This window comes from Mobula birostris, chromosome 10, assembly GCF_030028105.1.
Source record: "Mobula birostris isolate sMobBir1 chromosome 10, sMobBir1.hap1, whole genome shotgun sequence".
NCBI lineage: Eukaryota > Metazoa > Chordata > Chondrichthyes > Myliobatiformes > Myliobatidae > Mobula > Mobula birostris.
Genome location: NC_092379.1, coordinates 41,078,507 through 41,101,059, shown reverse-complemented (window position 1 = coordinate 41,101,059; position 22,553 = coordinate 41,078,507). Strand labels below are relative to the sequence as shown.

The 22,553-nt window shown below is 44.7% G+C and overlaps 1 protein-coding gene across 1 annotated transcript in view; it reads right to left on the bottom strand.

The window, feature by feature from the left end:
• Window positions 1-2,002: 2,002 nt before the first annotated feature.
• The window catches only part of LOC140203619 (serine/threonine-protein phosphatase 2A 65 kDa regulatory subunit A beta isoform-like), a 34,804-nt gene continuing 14,253 nt past the window's right edge, over window positions 2,003-22,553 (bottom strand). The window contains exons 8-9 of the mRNA XM_072269667.1: window positions 5,205-5,296; window positions 2,003-2,068 (exon numbers count right to left, since the gene is read on the bottom strand). Coding sequence (XP_072125768.1) covers window positions 2,003-2,068; window positions 5,205-5,296 — 158 coding nt within the window. The remainder of the gene's footprint in view (window positions 2,069-5,204; window positions 5,297-22,553) is intronic.

Genomic DNA, 22,553 nt, shown 5'->3' with positions numbered 1-22,553 from the left:
GAAAGGCACCGTACTGCTGGGATCCAGTTACCTGGCACCTGTTCTGTGACAATTTAGGATTTTAAACTACCAGGATCCTTGGAACACACACAAAATGCTGGAGGAACTCTGCAGGCCAGGTAGCATCGATGGAAAAGAGTACAGTCGACATTTCCAGCTGAGACACTTCGGCAGGAGTGGAGAAAAAAGATGAGTAGATTTAAAAATCCAGGGGGGGGATGGTGAGTGGAGAAAGAAATACAAGGTGCTGGGTGAAACCAGGAGCGGGGAGGGATGAAGTAAAGAGCTGAGCAGATATCACAGATTGAGAGAAGGTTTCACTGACTCCCATCGAAAGGAAGCAGAGATCACGGAGGGGGAGCAGTGAGAGAGGGGTTCACTGAACTCTCGAAGAGACCTTGGGAGCTCAGCCCTTCCTTCCCATAACAGCCAAGGGTACATTGCGTATCCAACCCCACTAAAGACTCCTAATACATCGGCTTCTTGCCCTGTTTGAGTTTTCCAGCCATGTCCCTCTCTCAAACAACAGGAATTCTGCAAATACTGGAAATTCAAGCAACACACATAGAAGTTGCTGGTGAACGCAGCAGGCCAGTCGACGTTTCAGGCCAAGACCCTTCGTCCTTCTCTCACTCTGTTTCTCACAAAGTTTTCCTGGATCCCCTCTCCTTTGGGCCATTCCCTTTGAAATCTTTCATACTGATATCAGAGAGGTTGAGGTTCTGTACTACTATAACCTGATAACTCGTACAACTGTGTTTTGCCTTTCTCCTTCGTATCCAGGACATCTTTGAGGAGCGATGCCTCAAAAAGGCAGCATCCATGGTGAAGGACCCCCGCCACCCAGGACATGCCCTCTTCTCACTGCTACCCTCAGGAAGGAGGCACAGAAGCCTGAAAGCACACACTCAGCGATTCCAGAACAGTCTCTTCCCCTCTGCCATTTCTGAATGGACACTGAACCCATGCTCTACTTCACTACTTTTTATTTCTGTTTCCACACTATTATTTCATATATTTACTGTAATTCAGTTTTCTCTGTTATCGTGTGTTGCACTGTGCTGCTGCCACAAAGACAGCAAATTTCACGACATTATGCCGGTGACGTTAAACCTGATTCTGATATCCTTGCTCCTGTACCTCATGCTGAATACTGGGAGAGCTGTCACATGTGACCACTCCTAGGGACTACCTGTACACTGTTACTTGAAGCTCTTTTTGCATATTCCTCCAAGGAATGTGTGGGCATCACAGGTTGAAGTGGTATTTAATTCCTTTGTGGTGGGCTGCAGTCCTTGAGGTGTGGGTGCACCCACAATGCAGTTAGGGTGGGTGATCCAGGATTCTGACCCAGTCAGAGTCAATGCCCTGGTTCAGATTTTTACTGCTATGCTGTAGGCATTTCATTTTAGCAGTTCTGTAAGAGCAATCTGTTCTGCTTTCAGCCTGTTTGGGTCTGAGCTCAGGAATGAGGTGTCACCCAATCAGGATGGTAGAATTGGGAGAAGGTGCTAGAGATTACTGGGCAGAGAGGTCTTTGTTTGGCCGGAGCTGGGAGAAGACAGGAGGAAAGATGGTGGATGATACAGGGTGCTTTGTGCAGATGAATGGCTTCGAGGAGGAAGGACCAATAATCCTGTGGGAAAGCCTCTTTGTTCAAGATGGATTTCCAGTGACCTTCGGAAGGTGGTGTGTGCTTTCACGCAGATGGAGGGAGGGTCCAGCACGCGATTTACAGAGAAGTTCAAGATTTGAGCTCCACTGTATACGTAGAATGGGCCCTTTTCGTTTTTTTTCTCTTTCTTTCCTTTAATAACTGTTTGCTTAAGTTAACATTCTTAAATATATTCTTGAATAATTCTACGCAGTGAACAATCTGTTATTTTCTGCTGACAGGCGATTGCCAGGGGCAGTAAATCACACAGCATTCACACAAACCGGGGTTTGGGTAGGCGAGACATCCCAACCTCACAGATTTTGCGGGACCAAAGTCACATACTCCTTAGATGTACGAAGCCTGAAGTTTCTCCCCGCGGAGTCCAGTGGCTGTTTGCGAGGGGCTAAAAGGCTGCATTTCCAGAGACGCCCAGTGAAAAGGGGGTTTCAGAAGTAATGGCAATATATTTCCAAGTCCGGTTGGTGTGCAGCTTGCAGGTAATATTCCAATGTTTTGCTGTTCTTGGCTGTTTACATCAAGTTCAAGTTTAATTGCCATTCATGAATACCCATGAATACATCCAAACGCAACAGTGTTCTTTCAGGGTCAAGGTACAAAACACAGTACCAACAGTCATACACAGCATGTGGCACGTATAGAGTAAAATATAGTCACACAACAAATATAGTCCAAGTCCCTGAGTCCATGAATGTTGCAGCAGTCTGTAGTTGAACACGTACATCCTGCCTTCTGCCAAGCAAACACTTGGGGGGAGAGGGACAGCACCAACGTTAGCTTAAACGCTGCGCTACACCACCTCCAGTGCCAGCTGTAGATGCCTCTCTCCTGGGTGGCTGCAAACAGGCGGCATTACACATTAGCAATGCTCAACAGGGTTTTGAGATCACAAGGAAAGAGACTAAGACAATTGCTCGCTGCCAGTCTGCACGCCAACCACATTGCTGACTCTCTGACGCGGGGAGCAGAACGATCTGCCCCAAGTCCAGCTTCTTCAGTTTCTACGCCAATGGGGTAGGCACTCTTAAAGTGCTTAACTTCCAGCAGGGTCTTGAGATTGTAAAGAAATAAACAAAAGATAGTAACACGTTTGGCTGGCCCTGTAGAACCCGCTGCGCCCCAGCACACCGCCATCTTACCGGAAGTTCACCAGTAGAGGCTTGTGGATTAGTAAGGTGTGTCCCAGAATGTCCTCCTCCTCGATATTTCAGTAATAAATCAATATTACGGTGCCACGCCCACCACACCATTCACTGAGTGAATCGTTCAGCCATTCAACCCTCTCTATGACAGTAACAATATCACCCTCCTGTGAGCTCATTTGCTTTACTAGTAACGTTGCTTACACCAAAATAAATATAATCTTGCATTTCTTATCAGACTGAGGTTTGCTCTCCTTACTGGGCTCACTTTGTTTCCCTTCGATATTTAACTGCACGGCCACCTTAACTGTAAATGTGGCCCGTGGCCCATCCCTATGAGTTTGAATCCCAGCGAGCACTCCCGCAGGATGTTAGCCCTGTTTTGGTCCAGCCCGCACAGGCATATCCTTCTGAGGTGTTCCTGCTGATCCAGAGGTCTAAAGTTCAAAGTACATTGCTACCAAAGTATGAACTCCATATACAAGCAGGAGATTCGTCTTCTTGCAGGCAGCCATAAAGCAAAGAAACACAAGAGAATCCATGGAAAGAGAAAGAATCCTACACAGCAAAGACCGTCAGACACGCAATGTGCCCAAAAAGAACAAATCGGGCAAACAAGAATAAAAAAAATAGTAAACCAGTAAGACACAGAACATGAAACGCAGGGTCACCGAAATTAGGCCCACAGGCAGGGAGCCAGTTCAGATCAGTAGATGGCTGCAGGCCACAGCAAGGGAGTCAGTTCTGTGCTGAGAGAAGTGAAACCAGTCCAGGGGCCCAATGGTTGCAGTCCACAACCAAGGAGCCAGTTCAGCATTTTATCTGAGCCAGGGGCCCAATGGTCGCAGGGCACAGCCAGCAAGTCAATTCAGTGCGGATACAAGTGCTGACAGTGACAGTCGGTTCACTGCTGATGTGTGTAAAGCCTCACAGAGAAGTTAGTCTTTCCCCCTGCGACTCTTTAAACCTTTTAACCTGGCTCGTTGCTGAAATCAACTGAACACCACTTCATTTTCCCCTCTCAGGCCACTCTCATCCAACCTGAAGTCCACTCCCAGCAATGGCCACGGCCACTGCACCTGCATTCTTGAGAGTCCAGCTTGCCAAATCCTTGAGGATACCGCAAAAACGCCAGGTCGTGTAGACCTCTCGACACCCTCCAGAACCTATCAAGCTCCACTTTAAATATACCCAATTACTTGGCCTCCATCACCGCCTGTGGCGATGAATTCCCTGGACTCACCACGCTCCGGCTAAAGAAATTCTTCATATCCGTTCTAAAGGGATATCCCTCTGTTCCAAAGGCTGTGCCCTCCAGTCCCAGACTCACCCACTTTTAGAAACATCCATTTTATCTAGGCATTTCAATTGAATCTCTCCCTCACCTTGTCCAAACTCCAGCAAAGCCCAGGCCCATCAAATAAATCCAAGGAAAGAAGTTAATTCTGCATCTGGAATGACTGGGGGCCGTTAAGTACACTTGTAAATTGAAACTAGTTGCGTCAAAAAACTTACAATTCCCTCAGCCAGATAATGTATAATGTCCACTTCAAGGTACTCAGATCTCTAAGCAAAAGACAGAGCCATAATCCACTACAGCACAGAAACAGACCCTTGTGAAATAAAACTTGAAAGCTGTAAGCCATCTGGTGGGTCAACAGGTCATTAAATCAGTTGTCCTTTAGCTAACACCATCAGTCCATTTCCACAAGGACAGTTAGGAACTCTGCTCCACGAAATCATAAAAAGTCTCACCCTCAACTCAATTTTTACTCCAGACACCTTGCAGATTAAACACAAAACACCACTACACCTCAGCAAATAACGCAAGCACAGAAGCTCATATCAAGCAGATGTCAATATTGGAAGGAGCAGCTTTGGCAAAGTGTTAATTTATTTTTTGCAGAATCTAAACATTCATAAAGAATATATTAAAAGAACATTTTAAACAAATCCATAATATTTGTGTTAAATTCTTTATTCTTTAGTGTGTGCTCTAACTGTACGTTTTATTCATGAAATATTTTAGCAGCTTGTGAAGTGTAATGGAAGTATTGACAAAGTTATACTCACGTTAATGCAGAACAGAGTGGTCATTCTGCAATGGTAGTCGGGGTCACTAGCCATGGGCAAGTACATTGTCAAACCTATACACACGTTAATGCAGAAGAGGGTGGTCATTCTGTGAAGGTAGTTGGGGTCACTAGCCATGGGCAAGTACATTGTCAAAGCTATACTCACGTTAATGCAGAAGAGGGTGGTCATTCTGTGAAGGTAGTTGGGGTCACTGGCCATTGCAAGTACATTGTCAAAGCTATACTCACGTTAATGCAGAACTGGGTGGTCATTCTGTGATGGTAGTTGGGGTCACTGGCCATGGCAAGTACTTTCGGCACAATGGTGGATTCTGCCCAGTCTTTGCCAAACTTCTCCACCAACTTGGTCAAGCTGTTGGTCGCGGCCTCGCGAATGGCGTACACTGCAAGACAGCATTCACAGGTCAAGAAATGATCTGATCGCTGTTACTACTTGATTTTCAAATATGTACCTTGCTGATAAAATACAAAGTTCCGAAATGAAATGTTCGTACCACCTTCTTCAAAGTGTCAACCTGTTCCATACCAAGTTACACACAGTGGAGGAAATTATGCACTTGGAAAGTAGCATTTTAATATACTTATTTATCATTGATTATTTATTGAGATACAGCGTGGAACAGGCCCTTCTTGCCCTGCGAGCCACCCCCCGATTATCCCTAGCCTAATTACAGGACAATTTACAATGTCCAGTTAACCTACCAACAAGTACGTCTCTGGGAGGAAACAGGAGCACCCGGAGGAAACCCACGCAGTCATGCTGAGAACGTATAAACTCTTCACAGGTGGCAGTGGGAATCGAACCCAATTGCAAAGTGTTGCGCTAACCAGACGCCATTGTGTTTCCCCATTAGATACTTAAAAAATACTTCGAATAGATTACCATTATTTATTACTAATTATTGTAATTGAATAATTAGTCATTGTTCAAGCCCTAACTGCAATATTCAGATTCCAGGGTAAAAGGGACCGAGACTAAAAGCAAAACAGTCCAAATCAGATTTGTTGTTAATTTTATTGGTCTTTAATCAAAATGCACTTTACTTTAAAGAAAAATCAGCCCTGCCATTTTTGGGAAATTACTTGCACAGGGAAAAAGATCCTCATCTGCCATTCATTTATAAAAATGATAAGGAATATGAATATCCCTTGCAAACAGTTGCAAGTATAAACTACATCTTGACTGACAACAGTACAGAAGCTCAGCTTGAAAGCTCCCATTTAAATGGCTGAGAGATAGTACGGTGGGTGACACACAGAGTACACCTGAGTGGCCCAAGTCTTAGGACAGGCTTCTGGCATCAATTAAATACCACAACTCGCTTACACCAAGAGAACGAAGAGAACTATCATTTACAAAACACACAGGACCTGAGTGATGTTGCCTTGAGCAAAGCCGGCTTGAGTACAGCATAGCTTCGACCGCCAGGCAAGAAGAAAACCAGGGAGGCACTGCAGATGGAACAGGCGGCTTCTGGAAACGTAGGCAGGATTAAGAACTTGTACGCAGAGGGGGGAGAAAAAAAGGTGTGGATGAGCTGGCATGAGATCATGTTGGGAGATGCACAGCTGTATCTGTGACTTTCTGCCCATTCATTGGCCTGCTCTGTTGAGTGTCTCCAGAATTTTCAGTTACTATTTCAGATTCGCAGCTCCGCTGCTTTTGGAATAAGAGGCAACAAACCGGAGTGGATCGTGTGTCTACCCCGGGTGCTCAGATTCCACCCCCCCCCCCAACACCCCACAGAGTCTGGAGACGTCCCGCTTAGGAGTCTCATTGGTCATTGTAAACTGTCCTGTGATGAGGCAAGGGTTAAATCAGCCGGTTGCTAGGCGGTGCGTCTCGTTGGGCCTGTTCCATGCTATTCTGGAATAATTAAATAAATAAACGTATCGGTCAAAGTCAAGTCTGTTTCTTGTTGCCATGTGTACAAGAGTGCGACTAGATTGCTTGCAGCAGTAATAACTGGGGGGGAGGGGGGCGCCGGTGTTTGAACTATGATGGTATTGGACATTGGGCAGGAACCTGGGAGTACAAACTGGGATGAATGCACTCAGAAACACACAATTCAAATGTGGAAGTCGTTTTGGGCTTCACTTGCATGGAGCTCTGCAGAGTTTTGTCCCACTGAGACAGGGAAAGAACAGAAGGGTGAAGGAGCCATGCTTGACAAGAGATGCGCAACAGCTAGTCTAGAAGCATAGGATGCAAAGATCAGCCTGGGCTCCAGAAGGTTACAATGTGGCCAGGGAGAGAGTGAAGAATGGACTTCGGAGAACTAGGAGGGGCCACGAGAAGGACTTGGTGAGTTGGATTCAGGAAAACATACTTGAAAAACAGGAGGATGGCCAGAGTGAGAGTCTGGGCCGGCCAGAGCTAAAAGAGGCAAAATGTTTGGAGTCGGAGACTTTGGGGGAGATCCGCAATGAATACTTTTCTTTAGTAATCACCAGTGAGAGGGACCTTGATGCTTGCGAGGGCAGTGATATGCTGCAACATGTTGACATTGAGAAAGAGGATGTTCTGGAATTTTGAAAAGCCCTAGGATAGATAAGTCCCCGGGGCCAGATGTGATAATACCCCAGGGTTACTACGGGAAGCAAGGGAAGAGATTGCTGCACCTTTAGTGACGATCTGGGCATCCTCACTGGCCAGTCCTCACCGGAGGAAGTACCAGATGATTGGAAGTTGGCAAATGTTATTTCCTTGTTCAGGAAAGAGAGTAGGGATGACCCTGGGAATTATAGACCAGTCAGTTTTACTTCACCGGTGGGCAAATTACAGGAGAAGATTCCTACAGACAGGATTTACAAGAAGCATAGTCTGATTCGGGAGAGTCAGCATGGCTTTGTGAGGGGCATGTCGTGTCTTGAGCCTGACCCAATCCTTTGAGGATGTGACAAAGCACGATGAAGGATTTTTGGTTAGGCACCTGGTAGGGTCACTCAGCATCATGGAAGCACCAGGAAGATGACTTTGACAACTTTGAAGGACTTTCGTTCAACAGAAGTAATGATTCATCAAGGCTATATTCACCGCGATCCACCAACCATGTCATGCACCAGGAGTTCAACTTCTCATCAAAAAACTCCACTCCCTAAACAGGTTTTGACAATAAAAAGAATGTTGATAAAATAACCCCTCGAATTTCTAGTAGAACATGCCAACTTGCCACATTTGCATTCTAGCCGTCTTCAACTTTCGCTCCTTACCAGTACAGTTTGCTAACTCCTTTGAGCCAATGGTGAAGGGGTCACACAAGAAAGACTGGCAACGTGCTCTAATAAACTGCACAAAACTAGATTGTGCCGTGGCAGAAAGCTACACAGAAGATACCCAATCTAAGGTACTTGCATCTAGTATTTTGACTATCCTTAATTAATTTCTTTGTGTCAATACCAGGACTATGATCCATGAAAAATAGGAAAAATCTTAAAAGTGTCCGATGGTTTAATGCAGACAGTAAGAACGTTACTAACCACTAACGGTGGCGTAGCAGTTGGCGTGACACTGTTACAGCTTGGGAATTCTGATGTCACCTGTAAGGAGCCAGTACATTTTCCCTGCGGAACGCGCGGGTTTCCTCTCACAATCCAAAGACGCACCAGTTGGTTTTTTTCTCCACTTGCCTCAGTGGAAAAAGCCTGCTTGCATTCACTCTATCTATACCCATCATAATTTTATATACCTCTATCAAATCTCCCCTCATTCTTCTACACTCCAGCGAATAATGTCCTAACCTATTCAACCTTTCTCTGTAATTGAGTTTCTCAAGTCCTGGCAACATCCTTGTAAACCTTCTCTGCACTCTTTCAACCTTATTTATATCCTTCCTGTAATTTGGTGACCAAAACTGAAGACGATACTCCAGATTCGGCCTCACCAATGCCTCATACAACCTCATCATAACATTCCAGCTCTTATACTCAATACTTTGATTAATAAAGGCCAATGTATCAAAAGCTCTCCTTACGACCCTATCTACCTGTGATGCCACTTTTAGGGAATTTTGTATCTGTATTCCCAGATCCCTCTGTTCCACTGCACTCCTCAGTGCCTTACCATTAACCCTCTACGTTCTACCTTGGTTTGTCCTTCGAACGTGCAATACCTCATACTTGTCTGTATTAAACTCCATCTGCCATTTTTCAGCCCATTTTTCCAGCTGGTCCAAGTCCCTCTGCAGGCTCTGAAAACCTTCCTCACTGTCTACTACACCTCCAATCTTTGTTTCATCAGCAAATTTTCTGATTCAATTTACCACATTATCATTCAGATCGTTGATATAGATGACAAATAACAATGGACCCAGCACTGATCCCTGTGGCACACCACTAGTCACAGGCCTCCACTCAGAGAAGCAATGCTCTACTACCACTCTTTGGCTTCTTCCATTGAGCCAATGTCTAATCCAATTTACCACCTCTCCATGTATACCTAGCGACTGAATTTTCCTAACTAACCTCCCATGCGGGACCTTGTCAAAGGCCTTGCTGAAGTCCATGTAGACAATATCCAATGCCTTCCTTTCAACCACTTTCCTGGTAACCTCCTTGAAAAACTCTTTAACCACAAAGGTGTAAATATTGACTAAATAGTTTTATGATTAACCATAAAGCATGGGAACACAGCACAACAGGAACATTGTGAGTTTCTAGCTCAGAAAATCTACTTTGTGTTTGCACACCGAAACTGAGAGCGATTTGCTTCTTAAAACCGAATACATACTAAATCGGTATGATACAGGAGAGCTTAAGGAAGCTACAGAGAATTATAAAATTAGTCAGCTCCATCGTGTGCTCCAGCCTCCATATTATCCAGGACATCTTCAAGGAGCGGTGCCTCAAAAAGACACTGTCCATCATTAAGGGCCCCACCAGCCTCTTCTCATTGCTACTACCAGAAAGGAGGGACAATTTGTCTGAAGACACACACTCACTGATTCAGGAACAGCTTCCTCCCCTCTGCCATACGCTTTTTGAGTGGACACCGTACCCATGAACACTACCTCACTACTCCTGCTAGTTACCAACACAGAGGCGGAATCTACAATAACCAGTTTACAACCAGCACGTCTTTGGGATGGAGGAGGAAATCGGAGCACCTGGCAGAAACAGAGATGAGGAGCGACTTCTTCAGCCAGAGGGTGGCGAATCTGTGGAATTCACTTCCATGGACAACCGTGGAAGCCAAGATATTGGGTATAATTAAAATGGAGACTGACAGGCTCTTCATTAATCAGGGCGTGAAAGGATATGAAGAGAAGGCAGGAGAATAGGGTTGAGAGGGATCACAAATCAGCCATGATGGAATGTTGCAGCAGAATCAATGGGCTGAATGGACTAATTCTGCTCTCAAGGTCATTTGCTTCCAAACAATTGGTTTATTGATCATTACAGAATATCTCTCTGGTGCTTCCCTCTCCCTTCCCCTTTTCCCAATCAAAGATTCAAAGGTTCACTTATTTTTTTTCAAACATCTCTTTATTGCTTTTACAGAATGAAAAGTAAACACATTCGATCATCCATAGGTTTGAAAGTGCAACAAGGTTAAAGAGAAAGGGAAAAATAAAATACATCAGAAATAAAAGGAAAAGCAACGCACAAAAAAAGCAAACACCCGGCCATTAAAAACAAGCTGTCAGTTCAATTTGTTACTTTCATCATCCCAAATATTGTTCTCCAGAAACTTGTAGAAAATATCCCAAATTTCCCAACATTTGCCAAGTTTGTTTTTCTGTGATGTAGTTGATCTTTTCTAGAGCAAGATACGAAGTCACTCCTTTCAGCCATTGTGAAAGTCCACTGGTTGTGGGTTTCTTCCATGAATAGGCTATGCAACGTCTGGCTTCCAAAAAACAAATATTAAGCAGAGACCTTGCATTTTTGGAGGTTACAAAGTCCTTTGGATAAATGTTAGAATACATAATTTAGGATCAAGGAGCACCTTTTTTCCAATAATCTGACTAATCAAATCCAGCACCTTCTTCCAGAAGCAGATTATCTGGGGGCACTCGCACATTCAATGGAACAGAGACCCCTTTTAGTGATTACATTTAAAGCATGTGTCTGGAATGTTGGGGTTCAAGTGACGAAACCTGACTGGAGTAATGTACTGTCTGGTTATCCGCTTAGAATGAGTGTTCACTGACTGGGTTTGAACGAAGGAACAAGCTTCTGACCACTGTTTTTCTGACAGATTCTCATGCAAATCAGTTCTCCATGCTTGTAGCATGTTGTTTGATGATTCTTTGCATTTACTTGCAAACAATTTGTATGTAGCCGCCCAGTAAGCCTAGACTCGCTCAGCTTGCTTTCGTCTAGGGGGAGCAGCCTTCGGCCCCGCCAAACGGGGAGATCAAGTTTGTGTGGATGCTGTGTGATGTACCCCACAGACAGTACGCCATATGCGATTAAATGATTACACTTTATAAGTATTTCTTGGTGATGGGTTAGTAGAAACAAATAGAATAAAGGTGCCAAGTCAGTAACTCTATCAGTTTGGTGCACACTCGTTGGAGCTCTTACAGAACCGGGTCCCCCTTTCTCCAATCGATGTCCTCCGAACTCCACCGACCCACGAATGGGACCACCCTCAGTGATCGACCAAACACTCCACACGAGTCTGTCCTCTTCTCCACTCCTCGCCGAAGACCCTGGGCCTCGGACTCCCGCACGGGGTCCGTGACGTTGCCCAGCTTACAGGATCTCTCTCCTCACGTCTCCTCACTCTGTCCCCATCGCGCCTTCTGCCCAAAGCCCACGAAAAACAATAGCTTACAGACACACAAGAAAGAATACCATCTTTCCCAATTGGTTAGCAAATGAATACAATTCCCAAATCAGTAATGATAACCCAAACAAGTTGCTATAGAGAACCACTGTCTCAGTAGTTAATAGTACAGAGAAGCCATTTTATTAGCCTTAGCAAGTAACATAAAAGAAGAAACCCTTACATGTATAATTCAGACACTTGTCCCCTAGCTTCAGATAATTTCAGAGTGAGGTCTTCTAGGGTAAATAAAGGAGGGAGCTTCAAACTGTAACTTTGCCTGGACATAATAAAACTTTGCAACTAAAGGCATTTAAAAAAGTGTTTTGTTGGAATTCCATATGTGGCCTTTGAGTTCTTCAAAAGACATAAATGAATTGCCATTATAAAGATCAGACACCTTAGCTATGCCTCGGGGCGACCAAGTTTTAAAACCAGGATCCCCTCTGCCGGGCTGGAGCTATCATTACCAAAGATAGGAGTAAACTGGGATAACTGTGATGTCTCTGCTATTTACGCAAGAGCATCGTGCCAAATCATTATTGTATTTTTTAAGAAAGGGATTTTAGATTGTGTGACCAGTTTTTTCTTATTTGCTGAATACATATATAGTTCTAGAGGGATATTGATCAACTGGGATTTCATTGAGACCCAAGGAGGGGAGTGATCCTTAACAAAATAAAACATTCCTGCTCTAATTTGGGCTGCCCAGAAATAACACATAAGATTTGGTAGCTGTAAGCCACCTCTATCATACGGTAGATATAACAGGGAAAGCCTGAGTCTTGGACATCTATTATTCCAGATGAAAGTAGAAAAAAATTTCTTTAATAAGTAAAAGAAAGATGATGGAAGAGAAAGTGGGATAGATTGCAAAAGGTACAGGAACTTCAGTAAAATTGACATTTTTAGAATGTTTATGCGTCCAATCAAATTTATGAGCAATTTCGTCCATCTGTTTGTAAGTTGAATAACTGAGTCTGTGAGAGGGTTATAATTAGTTGGGATAATTTTATCAATAGAAGGAGTAATTTTAACACCCAAATAGGTAAACCCTGTTCTGACAAAATGACATCATCCATGTACAGGGCTATGCGATGTTCTACATCTCCTATAGTTATTCCTGCTATGTTAGCCTGTTTTCAAATTGCCATAGCAGGTGGCGCAATGGCCAGGATAAACAGGAGGGGAGATAGGGGACAGCCCTGTCTTGTTCCCCGTTGGAGTTTAAAAGATGCCGAAAAAAGCTCGTTAGTTGAAACTTCAGCCTGTGGGTTAGAATACAGAAGCTGTATCTTAGAAATTTTCCCCCTATTCCACTCCACTCTGTCGAAGGCTTTCTCGGCATCCAATGACAGAATAGCGCTAACAGAGCTTCCAGATTTTTCATAAAGTATATTAAGCACTCTTCAAATGTTGTGGAAGCCCTGCCTTCCCTTACAAATCCATTTTGGTCAGGGTGGACCATTTTTGGCAACAGTGGCTCCAGCCTCCTAGCTAATACCTTACAGAGAATTTTGAGATCATTGTTCAGATGTGAGATTGACCTATAAGATCCACAAAGGGATGGTGGTTTTCCAGGTTTTAACAGTAGCGTAATTGCTGCCATATTAAGAGAGGGGGCAAGGGATCCAGTGTCAAATGACTCCTGATACATATCAAGCAGAGGTGGTATTAGCTTAGTCTTAAAGATTTTATATATTTTAATCGGAATTTCCATTGGGCCCAGGAGTTTTCCCTCCCTTAATGTTAGTTATAGCTGCAGACAATTCTTTAGCCTCTGAGTTAAACTCCAGTGAGGTCAAGGACGTTTCATCTCGGGGTATAAATTCTAACAAGTCGAGAAATTCCTTTTGTATTTCTGGAGCTGAATCTGAATATTCTGAGCTGTACAGATTTTGGTAAAATCTCAAAAAGATATTGTTTATTTCCTCTGGGACAACAGTTGTCACCCCCTCATCTGATTGTACGGAGTTTATTGCCCTTTCTGTGTTTGGATCTGTTTGATGTGCAGGCCAAAGGCTCACTTATTATCATGTACAACTCTGAAATTTGTTTTCCCCAGATAGCCATGAAACAAAGAAAAAACATGAAAGTCATTGAATGGCATCCTGATCATCAGCCCCCCCCCAAACCACCCCTCCCTCCACACAGAAAATGGAACAACAACATCCCCAGCCCACCCCCCACACAAAAACCAACAGAACATTTTACCCCCAAACACCCTCCCCTCGCACAACAAAATGAAAAGAAACAGGTGATATAAAAACAGAATATAAAATCCCTAAGTCTGACAAAGTCCGCAGTCCTTAAACAGGGGCCTAAACCTGATGGTCTAAACCAGGGGTTTCCACCCCTGCTTGGTTAATGGTCAATTAAAAAAAAGGTTGGGAGCCCCGAGTCTAAAGTAAGACTACCCATGTCAGTGGGCTACAAGTATAATTGTTACTATCGCACATTTGCTTCTGGTGCAAAAGGAAAGAAGATGTTCAAAGTTATTTCCATCTTTAAACTAAAGTTTCAATTTGATATGGGCAATCATTTCCATTCTGCAAACCATCCATATGGAAGCATTGCTAATAGACTATAAAAACATTTTAGAATAAACCACCCACCAGCAGCCCTGCAAGCAGAGGCATGTACTCGATTATAGCAAGGCGCACTCTCCATTTGGCATCTTCTGCTAATTCTACAATGGCTGGCAGGAGAGACTGTGATAACTGGCGAATTCCAATAACTTCATTCACGCAGTCCAGATTGGAGATAATGTTCAAATGGACCTCAGGGAACTAGGAAGGAAAGGCAATTTTCTGAGTACAGCAAAGGTGAAAAACATTCATACTGCGAACGCTGTCTGACAAACACACTGGCGCTCCCCAGACTCTCTGCTTTCAAAGTATCATCTTGGACATTTATGAAATATTAATCCCACAAAAGAAATATGAATGCTACTTTCACACTTACAGTACTTAGGCACATGCACATCTAGCCAGGGTGCCAATGACTTTTGCACAGAACTGTAGTTGCCAACGTGCAGTGGAGAGCAAGTTTGTAAATCTGGCGGGAGCACAGGATGTTGGGAATGGTGAGAGTGGAGCACCCACGGGAGGGGTGTGAGAGAGGTGGCTGAGGTGGACTGCCAGGGGCAGGAGGGGGTGGTGCGAGTGCAGACATACTCAGCCCTGAGAACCCAGGCAAGGCCATTTGATTCCAAACAATTGGCTTATTGGTCATTACAGAATGTCTCTCCGGTGCTTTCCGCTCCCTTCCCCCTTTTCCCAACCAAAGAGTCAAAGGTTTGTTTATGATCAAAGCATCTATCCCAATACAACCCTGAAATTTGTCTTCTCCAGATAGCCACGAAGCAAAGAAAGAAGATGAAAGTCACTCAGAGAGAAGCATGAAACCTACACCTCCCCAGCCCTGGTACAAAAAATAATGGCATCCTGATCATCTGATCCCCAAAACTACCCCTCCCTCCACACACAAAATGGAAGAGCAACATCGACCCCCCCCAACCCATCCCCCGCACAAAAAACTAACAGAGCATTTTACCCCCAAACACCCTCCCCTCACACAACAAAACGAAAAGAATAAGGCGATGAAGAAAACAGAATATAAAAACCCTAAATCTGAAAAAGTCCACAGTCCATAAACACAAATGCAGAACCACGATATCATCTTACGCTATCACCGACATTCACCAAAAGAGGGGGACAGGGACACAACTCCCCTCTCCCTGCCCCCTTCCCACTCTCAGTCCACATCAGAGACCCATATCAGACATCTGTGAGGTTTATCATCACTCACAGATGTCAAGAAATTTGATTTTTTTTTTTGCGGCAGCAGCAGCACAGTGCAGTATATAAGAATTACTACAGGACCGTGCAAAACTCAGACACCCTAGCTATATACACCAGCCTAAGACTTTTGCACAGTACTATACATTATGGTCCAAGTTATAGTCACACCAGCAGTATGCCAGAAATTCGAGAGTCAGTTAGCAGAAGTGAGTGCAGTTGCTTTTATTAAGGAGAAGGTGCTTGGGAAGCTGAAAGTTTTGAAGGTAGTCAAGTCACCTGGACTAGATGGGCTACACCGCAGGGTTCTGAAAGAGGCAGCTGCAGAGATTGGGGAGGCATTAGTAATAATCTTTCAAGAGTCATTAGAATCTGGAATGGTTCCAGAGGACTGGAAATTTCCAAATGTCACTTCACTCTGAAGGGAGGGAGGCAAAAGACATGAAACTATAGGCCCTTCCGCCTGACTTCAGTGGTTGGGAAAATGTTGGGAGTCCATTATTAAGGACGAGGCTCCCAGTACTTGGAGGTGCATGGTTTCCTTAAGGGGAAATTACAGGCAGGATAGACAAAGGAGGGTCAGTGGATGTTGTTTACTTGGAGTTTGACAAGATGCCGCACATGAGACGCCTTAGCAAGTTAAGAGCCCATGGTATTACAGAAGATATCCTAGTAAAGATAGAAGCTTGGCTGACTGACGGGAGGCAAAGAATTGCAAATGAAAGGGGTCTTTTCTGGTTGACTGCAGGTGACTATTAGTGTTCCACAGGGGTCGGTATTGTGACCGTTTCTTTTCCAGCAGATGTCAATGATCTGGACAACGGAATTGATGGCTTGATGGTGACATTTGTGGATGATACCAAGATAGGTGGAGGGGCAGAGAGTCTGAAGAAGGACTTGATAGATTGGGAGAATAGCAAGGCAGTGGCAGTTGGAATATACTGTGGTGTCCGAAAGTGTTTCGAGTCGGTAGGATTCCTCAGCCTTGGGCGGCAGCCCGCTTAGGAGAGGGAAAACCCTGATTTTAAACCTCCACTGCCTTGCAGTCATGCCCACCCATGGGAAAGGCTTTGGGGGTAAACCCCTAAGGCAGTTTGATGTTGTTTACAGCTTCACTCTGGCAACCTCTGCGATGACACTGGTGCCGAGCTGTATTGGCGCTTGCCCTTCCTTTCGACAACATGAGTGACGTGGAGAGGGGGAGCCTGCTGCATTGACCAGAGCCGGTCCTTCAAACCTTCTTGCCCAGGAGAGGACACAGTCCACCAGAGGCACAAACGCATCATCCCCGGGATCGAAGGGTGCCTACTACCAGAAATGTATGGCCATGCACTTTGGTAGAAGGAGTAAAGACGTGTACTATTTTCCAAATGGGCAGAAAATTCAGAAATCAGCGGTGCAAAGGCAATTGGGAGACCTCGTGTAGGGTTCCCTAAACATTATCTTGCAGGCTGAATTGGTGGTACGGAAAGAAAATGGAATGTTGGCATTCATTTTGAGAGGACTAGAAAAAATATAAGGGTAATGCTGAAGCTTTGTAAGGCATTGGTCAGAATGCAGTTGGGGGTATAGTGAGCAGCTTTGGGCCCTTTATCTAAGATGTACTGGTATTAGAGAGGGTTCACAAGGATGATCCTGGGAATGAAACATACAAGAGGAGTGCTTGACGGCTCCGGCTTTGTCCTCGATGGAGTTCAGACGGGAAGAAAGAGGGGTGAATCTCATTGAAACTTATGGAATATTAAGAGGCCTAGAACAGGGAGGACGTTTCCTGTGACCAGAGGGCACAGCCTCAGAATACAGGGACGTCCATTTAGAACAGAGCTGAGAGGAAATTTCTTCAGTGAAAGGGCGGTGGATCTGTGGAATCCATCAACGCTGATGGCTGTGGAGGACGAGTCACTGGGTATATTTAACATGGAGGCTGACAGGTCCTTGATTAGTCAGGGTGTTAAAGGTTACGGGGTAGAAGGCAGGAGAATGGGGCCGAGAGGGTAATAAGCCAGCCATGATGGAATGGCGAAGCAGACACGATGGGCTGAGTGGCCTAATTCTGTTCCTGAGTCTTAATTGTCCTTTATTGTCCGTTCACTCTCCCTGAGTGCAGGCGAGCTCCTCGGGAGGGCCATGGGAGGAAACAACGGTCATTTTGTGAAAAGCTGCATTTCACAAAAGAAAAACACTTGAATTTCTGCGTTTGAGAAATCTTTCTGCACCTTTGGCATAAATACATGCAAAATACTAATCACTATTAAATTATACAACAGTTCAAATCATGATTCGGCAGGCTTTTTTCTCGATTTCATTTCAAACTAACAAATAATTCAAGGCTTGAATTAACAGCTGACAATTTGAAGATGTACACTTGGAATCTGTCAGCTGTGCCTGGAAAATCGAGGCATTTCCAACATTTGGGGAATCTTCTGAGGTGTAGCACATGAAGGGAATCAAGTCTGCAGACGTTGGAAATCCAGAGCAGCTCACCCAAAACGCTGGAGGAACTCAGCAGCTCAGGCAGCATCTATGGGAATGAGTAAACAGTCGGTGTTTCAGGCCGAGGCCTTTTATCGGGACTGTAAAGGGAGGCGGAAGATGCTAGGATATAAAGGTGAGGAGAGGGGAAGCAGGCCAGCTGGAAGGTGTTAGGTGAAGACAGGTGGGTGGGAAAGGTCAATGGCTGGAGAAAAAAGAATCTGAGAGAGGAGAGGAGAAGAGAGTGGACCACAGGAGAGATGGAAGGAGGTGAGGACCCAGGGAGAAGTAATAGACAGGTGAGAAGTAAAAGCTCAGAGTGGGGAATTGAGGAAGGAGAGGGCAGGGGAGAGATTTTTTTTTACATATTTAAAAATAATTTTAATTCTGTAAAAATAATGAAAGAATGCAAATTTCCATATTAATTAAAAAATCCAGAATTTGCACATGCAGCAGTGTTGTTTAAGTTCACGACAAAATAAATAAGGAACATGATAGATGGAGAAATAACAGCTCCATCACACCATTAACCGATTGCCCTTTAATCCAGTATGCACTGAGATTACAAACCAGCTCACGTCACTGCTTCTAAAGAACGCACTGCACATTTGCTCTTATCTGAAGCTCTCAAACTAAAAGAACAGTTGGAGAGACTCCGGTGGAAGAAACAGTTGTTATTCCATTCATGATTCAGAAAAACATAAGAAATCGGAGCAGGAGTAGGCCATCCGGCCCATCAAGCCTGCCCCGCCATTCAGTAACATCATGGCTGATCTGTCCTTAAACTCAGCTCCATCTACCTGCCTTTTCCCCATAACCCTTAATTCCCCTACTATCTAAAAATGTATATAACTGTATCTTAAATATATCTAGTGAAGAAGCCTCCACTGCTTCCCTGGCCAGAGAATTCCACAGATTCACCACTCTCTGGGAAAAACAGTTTCTCCTCATCTCTGTCCTAAACCTTCTCCCCTGAATCTTGAGGCAATGTCCCCTAGTTCTAGTCTCACCTACCAATGGAAATAACTTTCCTACTTCTATCTTATCTATCCATTTCAAAATTTTGTATGTTTCCCTAAGATATCCTCTCATTCTTCTGAATTCCAGAGAGTATAGTCCAAGGCAACTCAATCTCAACTCATAGGTTAACCCCTTCATCTCTGGAATAATCTGGTGAACCTCCTCTGCACTGCCTCCAAAGCCAATATATCCTTCCTCAAGTATGGAGACCAGAACTGCACATAGCACTCCAGATACGGCCTCACCAGTACCCTGTATAGTTGCAGCATGACCTCTCTGCTCTTGAATTCAATCTCATAAAATGATCAAATGAAAACCTAGACAGATATCTCAGCCAACACGCACAAAATGCTGGAGGAACTCAGCAGGCCAGACAGCACCTACAGAAACATCGACTGTACTGTTCCCCATAGAAGCTGCCTGGCCTGCTGAGTCCCTTCAGCATTTTGTGTGTGTTGCTCGGATTTCCAGCATCTGCAGATTTTCTCTTGTTTGTCATTAGATATCTCCCTCATAATGCCATCCTGCTCCACGTTCTTCTGATCCACCTGGTCAGTCACGGATCATTCTTAAATAATTTTGTTTACAGTTTGATATTCTAGTTTATATAAATCATGGAACAGAAGCGGCCCTATGACCCACAATGTTATACTTAAATTCCTAATCAAGTGGGCAATCTTATCTACACGATGTCCATATTCTTCCGTTTTCCTCACATTCGTGTGCTTATCTAAACGTCATTAAAAGTCCCCGATATATCTGCCTCTCCCATCACTCCAGGCAGCCAACACCATGTTAAAAAACCAGCAACACACACAAGATGCTGGAGGAACTCAGCAGGCCAGGCAGCACCTATGGAGAAAAGGACAGTCGACATTTCTGTCCAAAACCCTTCCGCAGAACTCAGCCCTTTGGGAGAGGGGGATGGGGAGGGAGTGGGAGAGGGGGGTGGGGAGGGAGTGGGAGAGGGGGATGGGGCGGGAGAGGGGACGGGAGAGGGGGCAAGATGTGACTTGTGCTTGGACATTGAGCTTTTCCAGTTACAAGCAGTTCAGAGTGATAAAACTTGAATTAAAAGGTGCCTGAATCCTTGTTTCAGGCCCACCCAAAATACTGAGGGACTTTTTCCTGAAGTGAAATAGATGAGTTGCTACATTAATTTTAGATAGACTGTATAACCAGCCAAGAATTTGAGAAGGCATATTACCTTAACATACGGCAGGATGTGACTTATTATGACAGTCTCCCTGCAATCTCCTGGCAAGTTTTCACAGAAATCTGCAAGATAGAATACTGCACGTTAAGAGAGTTATTCTCAAACAAAACAATGGAGTCAGAGAAAAGTACAGCACAGAAATAGGCCCTTCAGCCCATCTATTCTGTGCGGATCCATTTAAATTGCCTACTCCCATCAACCTGCATCTGGACCATAGCCCTCAATACCACTACCATCTACGTACCCATCCAAACTTCTCTTAAACGTTGAAATCGAGCTTGCACGCACCACTTGCGCTGGCAGCTCGTTCCACACTCTCACCACAATGATAAATCAATAAAGTTTAACAGATTAAGCAATTGCTGAAAAGCATCTGCCTTAATATTTCTATCTTCTCAGAAGATAGTGGCAAGAGAAAACATACATTCTGAAGCACAATTTAAGTCGCACAAGGAAAAGCAAGGCCAGCACCTACAGTGTAAACATCAAGAGTCAGACAGCACAGGTTCAATTCTGGCACATCTGTACGGTCTCCCTGTGACGGTATGGGTTTCCTTCGAGTGCACATTTCATAAGTTAACTGGTCATTAACTGGTAAATCGTCCCGTGATTAGGTCAGGATTGAATTGGGGGATAGCTGTGCAGCGTGGCTTAGTGTACCTATTCTGCACTGTAATCTTACTAAATAGATGTTCAGAGGTATCACATTGGCCCACTCCTCCTCTAAGTTGTTCTGGTGCAAATGAACTCCATGAGTTGGCATTAATGTACCAGCTACTGAAGATGACTGGCAAAGAACTTTGGCAGGCACATCACAATTCACTTGAAACATTTGATTTATGGAAACTGGCCAGGCCAAGACAACTGATGCTGCGATACTTATCCCGGCCAGCTCCACTTTGCATGAAGGCATAATCCATGACTAAACTACCACAATCTGAGAGGCTAAATATAACTCATGCATTCCTTTTCAAAACGCACGATTGGAGCCAGATTTTGTGGATGAAGTGGGTCCATCTGGGAAGCAACATCACAATATTTCTACCTTTGTCTACTAGCTTGCTTACTCGAAAGTAGGGAATCAAAGCAAGGGCCTCACACTCAAGTGAATCTCCCTCTCTTCCCCCGATGCTGTCGGCCGATGGTACCTGAGCATGCTTTAATCGAAGTAGATTTCGACTCATTCAGGTTTATGATGTGCTCTAGTTTCTAGTTCCAGTTTATCTCTCTATGTGATGATGTGCTTCTGCAGACACAATCGGTGGACAGTGGTGTGGCTGGGTGGCCCGACATCCACCCCAGTTTCTCTGATGAAAGATCCGATCAAGTGACACGTACATGAGAAAAGATGCAGCTTATTAGGCAGTCAATGATTCCTTAAGGTTGTCATGGCCAGGGGCGGTAATGGGGACAAGCTCCCACTACAGACTAAATGCTCCTCATGGCATGCACCTCAAACAGCCTCTCACACCAAGTCCAGCTCCTGGCCTTTGCATGTGGCTTACTGAAGCAGAAGGCAGGTCACTGACACTTTAAAACTGGTCACTTCGGTCAGATGGGGCTCATGGTTGGCAGCTCATCTAGGAGAAGGAAGACTCTGAGCTCAAACCTCCAATGCCTTGCGGCTATACCCACTCACAGGAGTAAACCCAGAGGGAAAAATCCAGAGCCGGCTTCTCCGAGGCAGTCCTACGTTGAGTTCAACGCTGACTGTCAACTCCTGCGACGCCACTGGTACCAAACTGTATCGGTCTCTGCCAATTCTTTGGATTCATCAGATGCGTGGAGAGGGGGAGCCTGCTACATGGGCAACAGCTTACTCTCCATATCATACTGCCCTGGCTTACGTATCACGTAGACAGCTGCACGTAACATCCATGGTGGACCCTGACCAACGGAGGGCCTCGGGTTAGGCAGTCAGTGGTACAAACGTAAAGAACACCATTCACTCTTTTTCACAATCTCACAACCTTTCAAGACTCTGCACAAGCAATGAAGTGCAATTTGTAAGGAGCAGCCACCATCGAAACATGAAGTCAAGTGGCACACAATTCCTTTCCATTTGCTGTCATCCAGTTCTGGGATCAGATCAGGATGCCAAAGGGGAGGCATGCTGGCATGCTGTTCTCACTTGGAGAAGTGTCACCTGGATATGTGGTACCACATTAAATAGAGTCATAGAAAAGCACAGCGCAGAAAAGGCCCTTTGGCCCCTCTCGTCCATTCTGAACAATTCAAACTGTCTACTCCCATCTGCCTGCACCAGGACCACAACCACCCCCCGCCCCATATCCCTACTATCCATGTACCTATTCAAACTTCTCTTAAATATTGAAATCAAAACTGCATGGACCACTTGT